General features: G+C 36.9%; 2 protein-coding genes across 5 annotated transcripts; both read right to left on the bottom strand.

The window, feature by feature from the left end:
- Window positions 1-7073: 7073 nt before the first annotated feature.
- LOC130996651 (alpha carbonic anhydrase 1, chloroplastic) lies at window positions 7074-8740 on the bottom strand. The gene is made up of 5 exons (XM_057921946.1): window positions 8288-8740; window positions 7986-8209; window positions 7695-7904; window positions 7424-7606; window positions 7074-7349 (listed from the first exon to the last, which is right to left on the bottom strand). Exons 1-5 carry the CDS (start codon window positions 8358-8360, stop codon window positions 7227-7229), a joined length of 813 nt encoding a protein of 270 aa, XP_057777929.1. The 5' UTR covers window positions 8361-8740; the 3' UTR covers window positions 7074-7226.
- Window positions 8741-8800: 60 nt separating this feature from the next.
- LOC130996649 (uncharacterized) lies at window positions 8801-12475 on the bottom strand. 4 transcript variants are annotated; one of them, XM_057921942.1, is made up of 12 exons: window positions 11998-12475; window positions 11541-11605; window positions 11115-11187; window positions 10936-10954; window positions 10735-10854; window positions 10346-10415; window positions 10081-10124; window positions 9950-9991; window positions 9597-9656; window positions 9360-9427; window positions 9184-9277; window positions 8801-9071 (listed from the first exon to the last, which is right to left on the bottom strand). In XM_057921942.1, exons 1-12 carry the CDS (start codon window positions 12252-12254, stop codon window positions 8982-8984), a joined length of 1002 nt encoding a protein of 333 aa, XP_057777925.1. In that variant the 5' UTR covers window positions 12255-12475; the 3' UTR covers window positions 8801-8981. The 4 variants fall into 4 exon arrangements, with proteins under 4 accessions (XP_057777925.1, XP_057777926.1, XP_057777927.1 ...); XM_057921943.1 differs by having other exon boundaries at window positions 9184-9253; XM_057921944.1 differs by having other exon boundaries at window positions 9184-9241.
- Window positions 12476-14606: the final 2131 nt, after the last annotated feature.

Here is a 14606-nt window from a genome sequence, read left to right as displayed (position 1 = left end):
CGAAGAAATCTATTATGTAATAGATTAGAATTTAATTTCCCTTATTTTATTCATTTGTAATAAAATAGGCAGGGAAGAACAGGTTCCAGGTTTCCACGATAAGACGACAATTTTTTTTGTCGGGTTTCTTTTATGTCGTGGAATTTAATCACCGTTAAGGTGTTTTTAGAAGCATGATATTTTTTTTTGTGGTTTTAAATGCGCATAGTATATCATGCTAGGTGTTATCACGTTTTCTCTAAGCATGTTTTAAAATTTCAAGCGAGCATGTTTTATTACATGTGTTATAGAAATGCATGCTTAGGTTTTCCGTGTCAACGTGATTTAACCTGTAAACCTTTTGAAGTAAAAGACTAAGCGGATAATTCAATTTTTTAAATAAAATTGATATAGACCTCCACAGTTGGTTTAAGACAAAGTAAATTGATAATTGGTGTAAATGTCCACACGAACGTGGCTTGCACTCGTTATTAATTTGCAGCTTTTGTCGGTTAAACTTCTAAATTAAAAAAAAAAATTAATCTTGTGAATAAGTGGGAGTTTTTGCATGTAAACGTTCACACTATCGTGACTTGCATGTATTAATTTCTGCGAATTATTCTAGAAATGATTAAAATTAATTATTTTAACCTTGAGAATAGTGGGAGCTTCTCGTGTAAACGTCCACACGAACGTGGCTTGCACGGGTTAGTCTTTCATGGATTATTCTAGAAGGGGTTAAAATAAAAGATAGTCATAAAGTTGACTAAACTGTGGTCATAGCTTAGGCGTTTATTTCAAGTACAACTCCCCAACGGAGTCCCTTCTTGAAATTGCGTGGTCTAGACAAGGTCCGTTTATTGGTCCCATTTTTTTCATAAGGATAAGTTGAAAATGGAATGAGACCAAAGACTGGGTGTCTGGTCAAACGAAGAGCACGTAAACGTCCACACGAACGTGGCTTGCGTGTAATTCGATTGGGCTAACGGAGGTTTCAATAATATTGTTTTATCAAAAGGTTACAATATTATTGCTACGAATCTTTATGCAATAACGTGTTTTCTTATTTGCATTTGTTTGTTTAATATTTCAGATATGACTATTACCCCGCTTTTGAATGTTTTATCTGCTAAGCCGCTTACTGGTCCGAATTTTTCGGAATGGAAGCGCAATCTAGGATTTGTCCTAGACGCGGAGGAGTATAAGTTTGTGCTTACTACTCCCGCTCCCGCGAACCTTACTACTCGGTCTTCCGAAGAGCAAAGGGAGGCCCATAAGCGGTGGCATAGGGCGAATAATATGGCGAAAGCTTATATTATGACCACTATGTCTTCTGCGTTGCAGCTGCAACATCAGTCGTTGGAGACTGCGGCTGCAATTATAAGGAACCTCGAGGAGCTCTTTGGGGAATCAGACCGATCAGTCCGTTTTGAACTCATGAGGAAACTCATGTCTTCAAAGATGACGGAAGGTTCGTCTGTGCGCGAGCACGTGCTTGGAATGATTAATCATTTCAATGAGCTGGACGTGCTCGGTGGAGGAATCGAGGATGCTACTAAGGTAGACATGGTTCTCCACACTCTGCCCAAATCCTACGAAAACTTCCGACTCAATGCCGTAATGGGCAAGAAAAAGTTCACTCTGAATGAACTGCTTAATGAGTTGGTAGCGGCCGAGGGGGTCATGGGAAAGAGTCCACAGGCTTTGGCCACTGCCACAGGACCCAATTTTCCTCCGAAAGGTAGGAAGAAGAAAGGGCCCCATGGCAAGAAAGGCCAAGAAAAAGGTGGGAGCAAGAAGAAGCTAGGCCCGACCGGAGGCGTTGGCAAGCCAAAGGGGAAAGGGAAATGCTTCAAGTGTCAACAAGTAGGACATTGGAAATCCGACTGTCCCTTGATGAAGAAAGCTCAAGGTATTTCTATTGCTCTAGTAACGGAAACATATTCAGTTTCGAGATCTTCCCATCAATGGGTTGTTGACTCGGGTGCAACTGACCATGTTTGTTACACCTTGCAGGGGTTCCTGCGGACAAGGGAGCTTAGTAAAGGCGAGCTAGCACTCTCCATGGGAAATGAAGCAAGCTTACCCATTGTTTCAATTGGAGATGTGAATTTATTAATTGATGAACATGTTTTGGTTTTAAGAGATGTACTCTATGTTCCGGGTTTTCGGAAGAACTTGATTTCTACCATTCAATTACGAAAGTATGGATATTCTGTTCTTTTAGAAGACAGTGCAGTATTCATTAAAGATGGTCAAGTTTTATTTAGAAGTGCAGCTGATTCTCTTTATACTTTTACATGTCCATTTGATTATTCTTCATCTGCTTTTACTTTGACTACAAACCAAAAGAAGAGAAAAGCTTCTTCTCAAGAGAACCAAACTCTTCTTTGGCACCTACGATTGGGTCACATCAATCTAAGGAGGATCCAAAGACTGGTTTCCGATGGTATCTTGGAGTCTCTTCAAGTAGAACCAATCCCAGTCTGCGAATCCTGCCTAGAAGGAAAGATGACGACTCGGCCTTTCAAGGCCAAGGGGTATAGGGCCAAAGAAGTGTTGGAACTGGTTCATTCTGACTTGTGCGGACCTATGTCCACTCAAGCTCGTGGAGGGTACGAGTACTTTGTCACTTTCATTGACGATTACTCAAGGTACGGGTACATTTACTTGTTGCGCTACAAGTCTGAATGCTTTGACAAGTTTCAAATATTCAAGGCGGAAGTAGAAAAGCGACAAGGTAAAAGTATCAAGTCATTGCGATCTGACCGCGGTGGCGAATACCTCAGTAACGAGTTTAGAGCATACTTGTTAGAATCTGGGATTACATCTCAGTTGACTACACCGGGTACACCCCAACAGAATGGTGTGGCAGAGAGAAGAAATAGAACTCTTCTTGAGATGATTAGATCGATGATGAGTTTTGCTACTTTACCCATTTCGTTTTGGGGATATGCCTTAGAAACAGCTGGTTACATTCTAAACTTAGTGCCTTCTAAGTCGGTTGCTAAGACCCCGTCCGAGCTGTGGTCAGGGCGCAAGCCTTCTTTTAACCACATCCGGGTTTGGGGCAGTCCAGCACACGTGCTGAACAAGGATGCCGATAAGTTGAGCTCTAGAACTGAAGTAAAGTTGTTTATAGGATATCCTAGAGGAACGAAAGGGGGTTATTTTTATTATCCTAAGGATCAAAAAGTCGTTATTAGCACTAACGCAATATTCTTGGAAGAGGACTACATAAATAACCATAAAAGTAAGAGTAAAATTATATTCGGAGAGGTCAAAGAAATTGGCACGACAAGTCAGCCAATTCAGCCAACTGTGCAAGATGTAGTACCGCAGGTCTCATCAGAAAATGCACAGAATGTCGATACCGAATCTGAAATAGTGCCACGTCGAAGTGAGAGGGAATCAGAGGGAAAACTGCCCAGTCGATATGCATTTGTCAATAAATCTAAAGATTCAATTGACGATGGGCTTATCGAAGAAGATCCCTGGACTTACTCCGAAGCACTAGCATATCCGGATGCTCTTGAGTGGGAGGCATGTATGGTTTCAGAATTTGAATCCATAACTGCTATGGATGTATACGAGAAATGTTTGCTACCTAAGGGTCGAAAGGCCATTGGTAGCAAATGGGTATACAAACGCAAGAGAGGACCGGATGGGAAGGTTACGGCCTTCAAAGCGAGACTGGTGGCGAAAGGTTATACTCAACGACCTGGTATCGATTTTGAGGAAACTTTTTCTCCAGTAGCCATGCTTAAGTCTATCCGATTTCTCTTGTCCATGGCAGCCCATATGAACCTTGAGGTGTGGCAAATGGATGTCAAGACCGCATTCTTGAATGGGTATCTTGAAGAAGATAGAGATATCTATATGCTACAACCAGAAGGGTTCATCAAGAAAGGTGAAGAGCATCTAGTTTGGAAGCTTAAGAAGTCTATTTATGGACTTAAGCAACCTTCACGATCCTGGAATAAACGTTTTGATAACGTGGTCAAAACTTATGGTTTTGAGCAGTGTGTCAACGATAGCTGCGTTTATAGGGTCTGTATCGATGGGAGTTTGGTTTTTCTTATACTCTATGTGGATGACATACTTCTCATTAGTGATAATGTGAATGTATTGTCTGGCATTAAGGAGTGGTTATCCCAACAGTTTGAAATGAAGGATCTGGGAGAGGCAGCATATATTCTCGGAATAAAGATTGGTCGTGACCGATCTAAGAGAATGTTGAGTTTGTCTCAAGCATCCTACATTGACACTGTTTTGGCACGGTTCAGCATGCAGAATGCTAAGAAAGGTTTTCTACCTTTCAGACATGGTGTTTCGCTATCTAAAGCTTTGTGTCCCTCAACACCTGAGCAAATAGCGAGCATGAAGACAGTTCCTTATGCTTCGGCTGTAGGAAGTCTCATGTATGCGATGCAGTGTACCAGGCCTGATATCTGTTTTGCCGTTGGCATTGCAGCAAGATATCAGGCGAATCCAGGTCAAGCTCATTGGACTGCTGTAAAGCACATACTCAAGTACCTTAAACGGACTAAGGAGTATGCGCTAGTTTACCAGTCTGATGATCTGACACCGGTAGGGTATGTAGACGCCGATTATCAAGGTGATAAGGACAAGAGGCGGTCTACTACTGGCTATGTGTTTATGTTTGGGGGTGGAGCCATTGTGTGGAGAAGTGTAAAGCAGAAATATTGCAATTCACTATCCACCATGGAAGCTGAGTATGTAGCTGCTTGTGAAGCTGCTAAAGAGGCTGTATGGCTCAGGAACTTCCTAACTGAGATTGATGTGATTCCTAGTTTGCCGAAGTGCATCACAATTTATTGTGATAACGAGGCTGCTATTGCGAATAGCAAGGATTCAAGATGTCATCAATCCATGAAACACATTGATGGCAAGTATCATTACATTCGGTCTGTGGTCAAACATGGTGATGTAGCTTTGATGCATATTGCGGGAGTTGATAATCTTGCTGATCCCTTCACGAAGAGTCTTCCTGGTGCGGTGTTCAACAAGCATGTTGAAGACCTTGGAGTTCGTGACCTCCCGATACTAAACTAAACTTTAGTATAAGTGGGAGAATTTGTAATAGAGATTTACAAGTGAGTGGATAGCTAGAGGATATTATCAGTTTATTAGTCACGTTGTATACTAAAAGTTTGCTTTAGTATAAGTGGGAGAATTGAAGGGTTATATACTTAAAGCAACACTTTTATGCTTGTATATATTGATACCTTATTCACTACTATTTTCCTATCTGAATTATTGTTATTGCATAATCCTATTATAGTCCAATTTATCTCATACTATAGATTATATGGTGTGTTGTAGATCACAGAAGATCATATACTTGGAAAAAGTTGAGATATAAATTGAGTTCACAATCGAGGCAACTATGGACGAGTTGCTGGTTTAGATTGTAGCATAAATGGATAAATAGTTTGTCTTGGCTATTTATTTTTGCTAGTACCTTCGTGTATTGAACAGGATCACAGTGAGATGAATTCTTATATTCTGACTAATTAAGAATCAAGATCTCGGCGACTTAAATAGTCTTAACCTTAGTTGGATTAATCGGTGTGAATAATAGATTGACTATTGCTTTGATTTATCATGGGTGAGAGTTCTCTTGAAGCTCAATATACTCGATACTTTGGGTGATAGCAATTATTATTTGACATGCGATTATATTGCAATAAGGATCTGTGTCCTGCTAATAACAGGATGATAATATCCTCTCGAGGAACTTAATAAGTTTATCGTATTAAACCCTGCAGGTGGAATTAGTTCCGATACGATAATAAGTTTAAGTGGTAGCACTCGAGATGTCGTTTATAATTAAACGACTAATTAATTAATTAATTGACCGTCAGAGGAATTAATTAATTAATGGATATTCGATATCTTAAACACGGAGATTAATTAAGTCTAATACTAGCCCCGACTCACCTAAAGAATAAAGAGGTAATTCAGTATTAATTTTCTAGTGGAATAAATTAATACTAGTGTCTCGATTTATATTCTGGGCTGAATAAGAAAAATCGAGCACTGGGAGGCCAAACTTTATTCGAGCTAGTAGATCCCCGATTGGCCCAAATTAAGGCTTAAATCTCAAGTGGGCAAACAATTCATTATCTCTAGATTCTTTCTCATAAATAATTGTTAAAGATATCACTTTGCCAAAAGTGAAATAAATAAATGGCAAACATAATAATTGCTATTATTCTTATCTTTTGCTATTTTAATCAAAAGTAAAAGAAAATAAAAGTATGTGATATCATTCTTAAGAATGAAGAATCACGTAGCAATTGTAGAAAAATTTGAGAAAGAGAGAAATTGAGAAAGAAAGAGATTGAGAGTGTTTGTTCATTGGAGTTGAGATAGGATTCGAAGATCGTTGCCATCCAACGTCGAATCTTGCCGTGGGAACAATTCGGAAGATCAACTCTGGAGTCGATCACTTCTCATTTCGCAGGTATACTTCTTTTACTACCTTGTAGGATTATGGTTTTTGTATGTACTTGTTAGATATCCGAAATGGATCGTGGGCACACGAACCGTATATCAAAATATGGTTCCTACAACATATAACTTTGTTAAGTTTTAAATGTCATGATAATAATTGATAAATATTATGAATGTGGATAAATGGTATTTGCCGAAATTAGAATAGCGTAATTGATTTCGTCCGTAACTGCAGCCCAATTAGAAAGAAGTCCATAGAAATTGGGCCCACGCCCAATCAAGTAGAATGTCCTGAGCCTAAAGAATCCGTTTGTGTTGGGTCGGGCAGAGAAGTATCGGTGGTAACAAAATATTCTTCAATGTTGATTATAGTGTGAAATATTATACTCCCTCAGCCCCGTAAAAGGGATGATACGTAGTTTTAAAAAAAATGGTAGATAATATGTTATGTGGAAATATATGGGCATGGTTGAATTGATTATGGAGTTATGTAGAAATAAATGACTAATGTTTAAAAAAAGAAAGTTGGGCTATGTTCTAAAATGAAAGTGATACTTTTCTTTTAGACAGATGAAAATAAAAAATTATGATATTTCTTTATGAGAGGGATGAAATATTAAAATAATACTACTTATTTCAAGATAGGTGGAAGCTAATATAAATGTAGCGACAAGTTGATTACATAGAAAGTTGATAAGTCATGAATCATAACCTGGCTATTTACTAGCAACATTGTGGCACACAGACACACAGTAATTAAGCAGTGTTTAATGGTGGTATAGGTGGACGTGTCGTCCGTTGAGTGGCTGACAAGGCCTGGCGTTGTACTTGCATCGGATGTCGAGAGGAGCCTTGAGAGCTGCCACTTGTTGTTTCGATATAGATGTCGCCTACACAAACATATTACTACTAATTAATGGGATGTCTCGTATTTGAATCTGAATTCTATTTAATTTGAATTTACCTGGGCCAGGACGATATAGACGAGATGCTCCGCGCAAGGAGGAACACTGGAGGAGCCTACGTATCTGTAATACTTGCTAGGAGTTGTCCTCAACTCTGCCGCTTCCAAAACTCCCACTTGTATTGGGGCTGTGGCCTCGCTGCTCTTGTACTCACTCGCCAGTTCATTCAATTTCTTGTATATCTGCAATTAATCAACCATTCATTTACATATACAAATACAATCAAATCTTTTTGTTTAATAAATAATAATGGTGAGTTTGAAGTGTGACCGTTTGAAGAAGTGGATCAGGGTGTCCAAGTTGGTAAAGGGTGGCTACTACCACCACTTTGGCATCCTCGGATACGTGCACCATGTGGAGCTCTGCGGCAAACCTCTTTCCATTGATTCTGTGCTCAGAAGGCGAGTGCCAGTGCATCTGCTTCAACGCGTACTGCTTCTCGTCTACACTTATCCCTCCCGTATCATCAGGGTACTCAATCTGCATCACACACAACACAAATTAGGTTGTTGGTCGTTTTCGTAGCAAACCTAGCTCATCAAATCAAATATATATTCTTACAGCAACGGTGAACTTATTATCGACCAAAGTCACATTCACTGCGCGGTAATCTCTGACGAGGGCCTTCAACTTGGTGCTTCGGACAGCTCGGTCCGAAACAATGTTGATCGGCGACTGCAGTTTGCCAGTGGCGCAGAGGGAGAAGTTGGGATTCAAACTGGCCCACTTGTCCGGCCCCATTGCTCCCGAGTATGTGAACTGCAGTTGCACTGCCTTCTCCACCTCTGATAATCAAATCCAAATCACATCCAAACATTAATGTAAATCAAATGAGGAGAGGGAGAGAGATTAGAGAAGCATACTCGATGTAGTAAAAGCATCTGAGCCTAGAAGCATCAGCAGAGTAAGCGCTGTCACACTCAACAAACCAGCCATCGAAATATACACAGATTTTCAAGTGTGAATCATAAGATTTTATACATATATGAGCCATGAGCTTTGAATGTGATGTGCAACTTGCTGATTGCTTGCTCACAGATAAGCCCACTATTATTGAATCTTCTTCGCACCCTCAACTTTTTTCGCGTGTCTTTTTGTCAACAGCATCTTTTGGGAAAACACTTCATCTAATTGCAGAAAGAGACACCTGAGTTTGTCAAATATCTAAGGTTTTTTTGGTTGGAATTATTAGTAATAGTGTGGACAACACCAAAATTTCCTAAAAAAGTTTGGACACGACCCCAACCACTCCCAATATACTCAAGATAAGTATGAATGTCTGAATCTTGAATTATTGAGTGTGCTCTGAAGACTCATCATTGCTTATCATAGGCGGAAATAAATTGTTTAAAAGAGACAAATCCGTCACCACTACGTAATGCACACTATCATACATATCCTTTTCATTATTATGAAAGCTACTTTACATATAACGAGTCACAAAATATATATTAGAATCCATGGACTCCAGTCAAAGAAATTTGTTTACACTATGTATTATAACATTAATTTGTATGGAAAAACATAACAATAATAAAAAATAATCAACTCTGGGAGTCAGAGAGCATAAGTTGCCTTGAGATAGTCAACAATTTCTGCACTCTCAAACATCTCCACTCCTGTGTTTGGATCTTCCAAATAAGGGACCTGGTCATATATACGTATATAATAAAGAAAAGTGATCATCAAGTTTTCCTAATATAGTAACACCATTAAAATATGATCTAAAGGCTCTTTCAAGCAAGGAAACCAAACCTACCTGAAAATGTCCAACTCGCTCGTAAAGGACTTGTCGTTTCGGGCTGCCCCTAGCGCAACTGAAATGCAACCTTTGTCGGACAAGGAATAGAATGCTGATATCTACTCAAATTTGTTTCGTGCTTAATTGGTTCTAGTTACGATCAATATTAACGATAAACATAAAATGGACTTTACCTGTGTAGTATGTGAGGTAGCTCCAGCTCCACAAGTACTTCACGCACGACTTTGCAAAATGGTGAAGCCTGAATACAAAAATAATGCCATTGTTGTTCAAAAGGCATATAAATAGAAATATATATCTAAAAGAGAGATTACATGTAACTAGAAATATTGGAATATTCATTATCTGCACCAAGTGATATTATATGAAACTAGAATATACTGAAATCTTTAGCATCACCATAATCTGACCTCATACGCCCAAATCTCTAGAGGTTTAGGTGGTAGTTTTGATGGAGTGTATGAAGAGCCCTGCATAGTTAAGTGTAAGTTACAAAGAGACTTGATGTTCGAATCCTAGGAGCTAAAAATTTCATTTTTTAGTATATCACAAAAGATATACTATATCATTTGTGATATTCCCTCAAACATATCAGAAACTCCATCCTGCACAACCTGCTGTGTTTCTGCGTTGGATAGAAATGAGTATGCTTGGAAAGATGTTCGAGTCTCAAATTTCTTCTAAACATTCAGATCAGTTAAGAGAAGGTTTGTTTATGCATGAAAGTATGCCACATCCATGAAAAGATGAAGAGAAAGTTTACCTTCCCAAGTCGACCAATCATAGCAAATCCCTCTGTTAAAGTCTACAAGAACAAACATGCAGATCATTATAGAAAAATGCTCCTACACAAGGGAGAGAATGAAATCATCTAAAAAAGATTGTTTTGCTTACTGTTAATAGACCAAGAGAGAGCAGCAAGGGGACGTTACCATCACCTGAAATCAAAGCAGCGAATTTATAAAAGATATCGTCATTTACCTTCTTATAAATTTCTTTTTCGAATTAGATAGCATGTTCAATGAATAAAGAGATTTTTAAAAAAAATTATGTATAGGTCACAACATTATAAGGTCATCTAATAGCTTTACGTTTCATTGAATTTTTTCTGTAGAAAAACAAAAATTATATAGAAGATAACCAGATTGAAAAAACATACCATATTTCCCAACCAGATACTTGATTATCTCATCTGATTCATACATAGAAACTCCTGTGTTTGGGTCCACCTGCAGAAGAAAATGAGAAGCTCAACAGAATGATGGTACATAAGAACTCAAGGAAGTAGTCCATGACGACAGAGAGTGACTGATGCAGAGACGAATACTGAAAGTAAATTCCATAGCACTTATCCTACAGCTGACTACCAACCTAAAGTCTCATCAAATTGTGGTTGTCGACCTCAGGAAGTCCGTTCGAGTTATAAATGATAAAAATCATAGACGAAGACATTTTTCCTTAAACACCGGAAGAAGATGAACATGATATGCAAGAAGATAAAAGCAATTCTATCTTATCAAAATAGCTTCATGGCATCAGTGGTCTAACCATGTATGGGAACTGCTGTTTTCCACCCATTTGGGAAACCTTGGGACGAAAATTTGGGCCATTTCTTGGACAAGGATAATACAAGACATCAAGATCCAAAACTGCAACAATTTCCCGAACCTGTGATGATATCAAGTGTCAGTTGCTGCTACAAAGATATACTATGTGTAGCTACTTGTGATATATTTTTCGTGAAGATACCTTCCGACAAAACGGGCAGCTGGAGGTATTTCCATGTATTCCATCATAATCCACATGGAAACAGGCAGCATATGCACTTAGTTTTCTTTCAAGCAGTTACATATGAATATAATGGAGAAATAGAACATTTTGGTGTGTACAAGTACAAATGTCAAGGAAAACGAACTAAAATTCTGTACCTTTCAAATTCATATATCTCAATTGGCTTTTCGGGGCGAGGGCCTAACTTTGAACTCTCTTTCAACTTAAAACCTGAATAAGAGTATATCTTCTTAAAATCATGCTATGCTAATTATGATTTAGCCAGTTGACTAAAAGAATGTAGGTATATCTAATTCACAATATTTCCTTGACCTTGAGAAATATTTTTCGTGTAATAACAGATCAACAATCTACAGCTTCATTCACTTCATTTGACAGCCCATTCTTTTTCCATTTGATAGAATAAATTTTCAAGGTTTAGCATTTTCAAGTAGCAAAACTAGAACATTTCCCCCCAGCTGAAAAATCCGCTGGTTTGATTTAGTTCGATTATCATACTATTTATTTGGTGCGAGACACACAACGAAGCTCTTTTTAAAAAGTCAAGAATATGTGAAAGTTACCAGCAAATCCTAGAGCATACTGATCAGGTGGAATCTCCGTTGCTGGCACTATGTTTACAGAATACCTGTCAAAGCATGGACCTTCAAAATTCAAATCATATATATATAACTATGTATATAAAAGAGTTATTTGGAATCTCTAAAATCACAGTGCTTGTAAATTCTAATTCCTCTAAGAAAATGAGAGCGAGAAACAGTTGCTGCCTAATATAGACATGATATTGTTTCAGCCAAAATTCATGAAGTTTTGCTTTTGGGGCTCTCCCAAATAACCTCATTACCCATTGAGCTTTCTGACCTTTTCTATCATCTTTATTTTTCTTTTTCCTTTCTCATTACAAACTGAAGTAGTCTATTGTTGTTAGTTCTACATCTTCCGTACAAAAATATAACAATAATAATATAAATAAAACAGAATTAAAAAAAAAAAAAAATTGAAGGAGCGAATTTAATATACCCTGAGACAAGTACACTGGTGGTGAGGCGAAAAAGCAAAGCGAGAGAAGCCCCCAAAATGTCAAAAACCCTATCGGGGCGGATGGAGAATGGTTTGGGCGGCGGCGCCTTGAAATTGGGCGGCGGAGATATAGAGGACAATGGAGTTTCGGAAGCATTTGCTGATAACTTCACCATAAACAATCTGCCATTGGTAGCTCTGCTCGTCGACACCGGCCAGAAAGCAGGAGTGGCGGTGAAGTTCATCATTCCGGCCATGGTTCTGCGGAGGAATGGTGGACGGTGGCGGAGAGTGGTATTTCGAGCTGATTTCTTGTGGCCTGAAACACGACAGGTAATACAGTTAATAATAACCAGATTTCAATTACTCCACAAAATTTCTTTTATAAGCATAATAATAATAATAATATATTACTCCCTTCATCTCTCAAAAATATATAGCACATTGCTTTTGGCATGAATTTAATAAAATAAATGATTGATTCATATATTTTTAGCTGTTAAAAGTCTCCTCATATATAAATAAGTAGTTGAGGTTGAATTATGAAAATTGATTGTGTGTTACTCCCTCTCATAAAAATATGAATATTTTATTTTTTTGAATGTCTCACAAAACATGAACATTTTTATTTTTAAAAGCTAGTATTTCTTTATTTTTGATCCTTTATTTTTATATTAATTTTAAAAGAAATCATCATAATCCACCGCTATTTTTTTTTAATTAACTCGTTACTCATTGATTAAAGTTGTTACCTAATACCTAACCCATTAATCCACCCTATTAATTAACACTTTCCATCTATATAGAAATCCTAGCGCATTCAACGACTTTAATTTTTTGTTTTATAATAAATAAACACATCTCTAAGTTTTCCTTTCTTACCCAACTAAAACTTTATCGCTAAAATATTAGTAATAAAATACTATAATTAAATAGTGTAATTGATAACAAGCAGTAACCAAAATATAGTATTCATAAGGACTGAATAATTGAAAACACTATGAATAATCCTATCAAATCTAAATCATCAATATATAAGCAAAAGAACATAAATATGATGTAAAACTAAGACTAGACTAATGCAAATAAATAAAAAGAAATAAATCAAATAATAAAAATATTGATACTAAGAAATGTATATTGACATTAATTAAACCTATTTATTTAACTTATGACTAAATTACCAATTTAATCAAGCCCCGATGAAATATCACAACCCTATCATAATCTTCTCTAACGAACAACTATGAAAGTGGATTAATAAATCTCTATCACATTCAAGTCTGAAGAGAATAAATTTACTTCAAGTAGTTCACAAAGAATAGTTCTCTATAGCCAACCTATAACATTCAAGTCTCATGGTAAAATTATATCATGCATTCCTGAATCAGTTGAACAATTATCACATTCAAGTCTCAGACTTAACAACTAGACATGCAAATTATTGACCATGTAATTCATAAGAAATCAGGCATTAGGAATCATGAACCAGGAACTGGAGAAAAAATTGATATCAATAAATCAAACACACAAATTCAATCAACTACATACAAACCCTAGAATCAGAAACGGAACTAGTCAGATATATCGAAATTAAAAAAAAAATTAAAAAAACATAATTAAAAGAAAAACAATTGAATAAATAAAATTGATAAAACTTAGAAAGAATTCAGGATGAAAAGGTCTTGAATTACACATAGAATTCAGAAGTTCTCTACATAAAATTCATACATTTTAGCAACTTCGTATTCTATATGTTAAGAAGTACTGTTTATAGCGTAATATATATGGAAGGGCTACGCTATAAACACTTATTAACATATAGAATACGAACTTGCTAAAATGTATGAATTCTATGTATACATGTATAAATTGCGAAGAATAAAGTTTTTGCTACTTATGGGATTCGAACGCATGACCATGAATTCATCCAACAAGGTGATGAATCAACCGTATATCTTGATTATCTAAGGGCTGAAAATTGTTTCTATATATTTTATATTTTAAGAAGCTAATGTTTTTATTTTAACCCATCCCTATAAATATATGCATACTCTAATTATCACATTGTGAACGACGCGAGTTTGAATAAAATGTGAATGAAGTTGTTAATGGAACTAATAAGAGCCTCATTTTAAATATGAGTGGAGTGGATAATACTAGTATAAGTAAAAATGATAAATTTTTGTGAACGGATTAAAAAAAAATTGTAATAAAAATTTTTATGAACGGAGAGTACCATGACGACGTGTGTATATGGCATACAATGAAACAAACAAATATAGGAGGAGAATAAGATGAGGAATATATGTATTAATGATCGGTAATTAAAACGGCATGCAGAAAACATAGTATTTGTGTGTGTGTGAGTAACCGGATTCCCAGCGTCCAAAAAAAGAAATGAGCAGTAGTGAGAAAGCATTAGTAGTATGAGAAGGGGAGAGAGTACTGATGAGGACAAAAATGATGATTGATTAAGAGCATCTGAAACTGTGTTTAAGTCCATGAGAATAAAGAATGGAAAAGTAAATGAGAACCCATTTTTTGTGGCGTTGAGCACCAAAGAATTTGCCCCCAAGAATATGAATGTGAATATGGCCCATCACCTT

This window comes from Salvia miltiorrhiza, chromosome 8 (genome assembly GCF_028751815.1).
Source record: "Salvia miltiorrhiza cultivar Shanhuang (shh) chromosome 8, IMPLAD_Smil_shh, whole genome shotgun sequence".
NCBI classification, from domain to species: Eukaryota; Viridiplantae; Streptophyta; class Magnoliopsida; order Lamiales; family Lamiaceae; genus Salvia; species Salvia miltiorrhiza.
The sequence above is the reverse complement of the archived record's forward strand: the minus strand, read 5'-3'. Positions and strand labels throughout refer to the sequence as shown.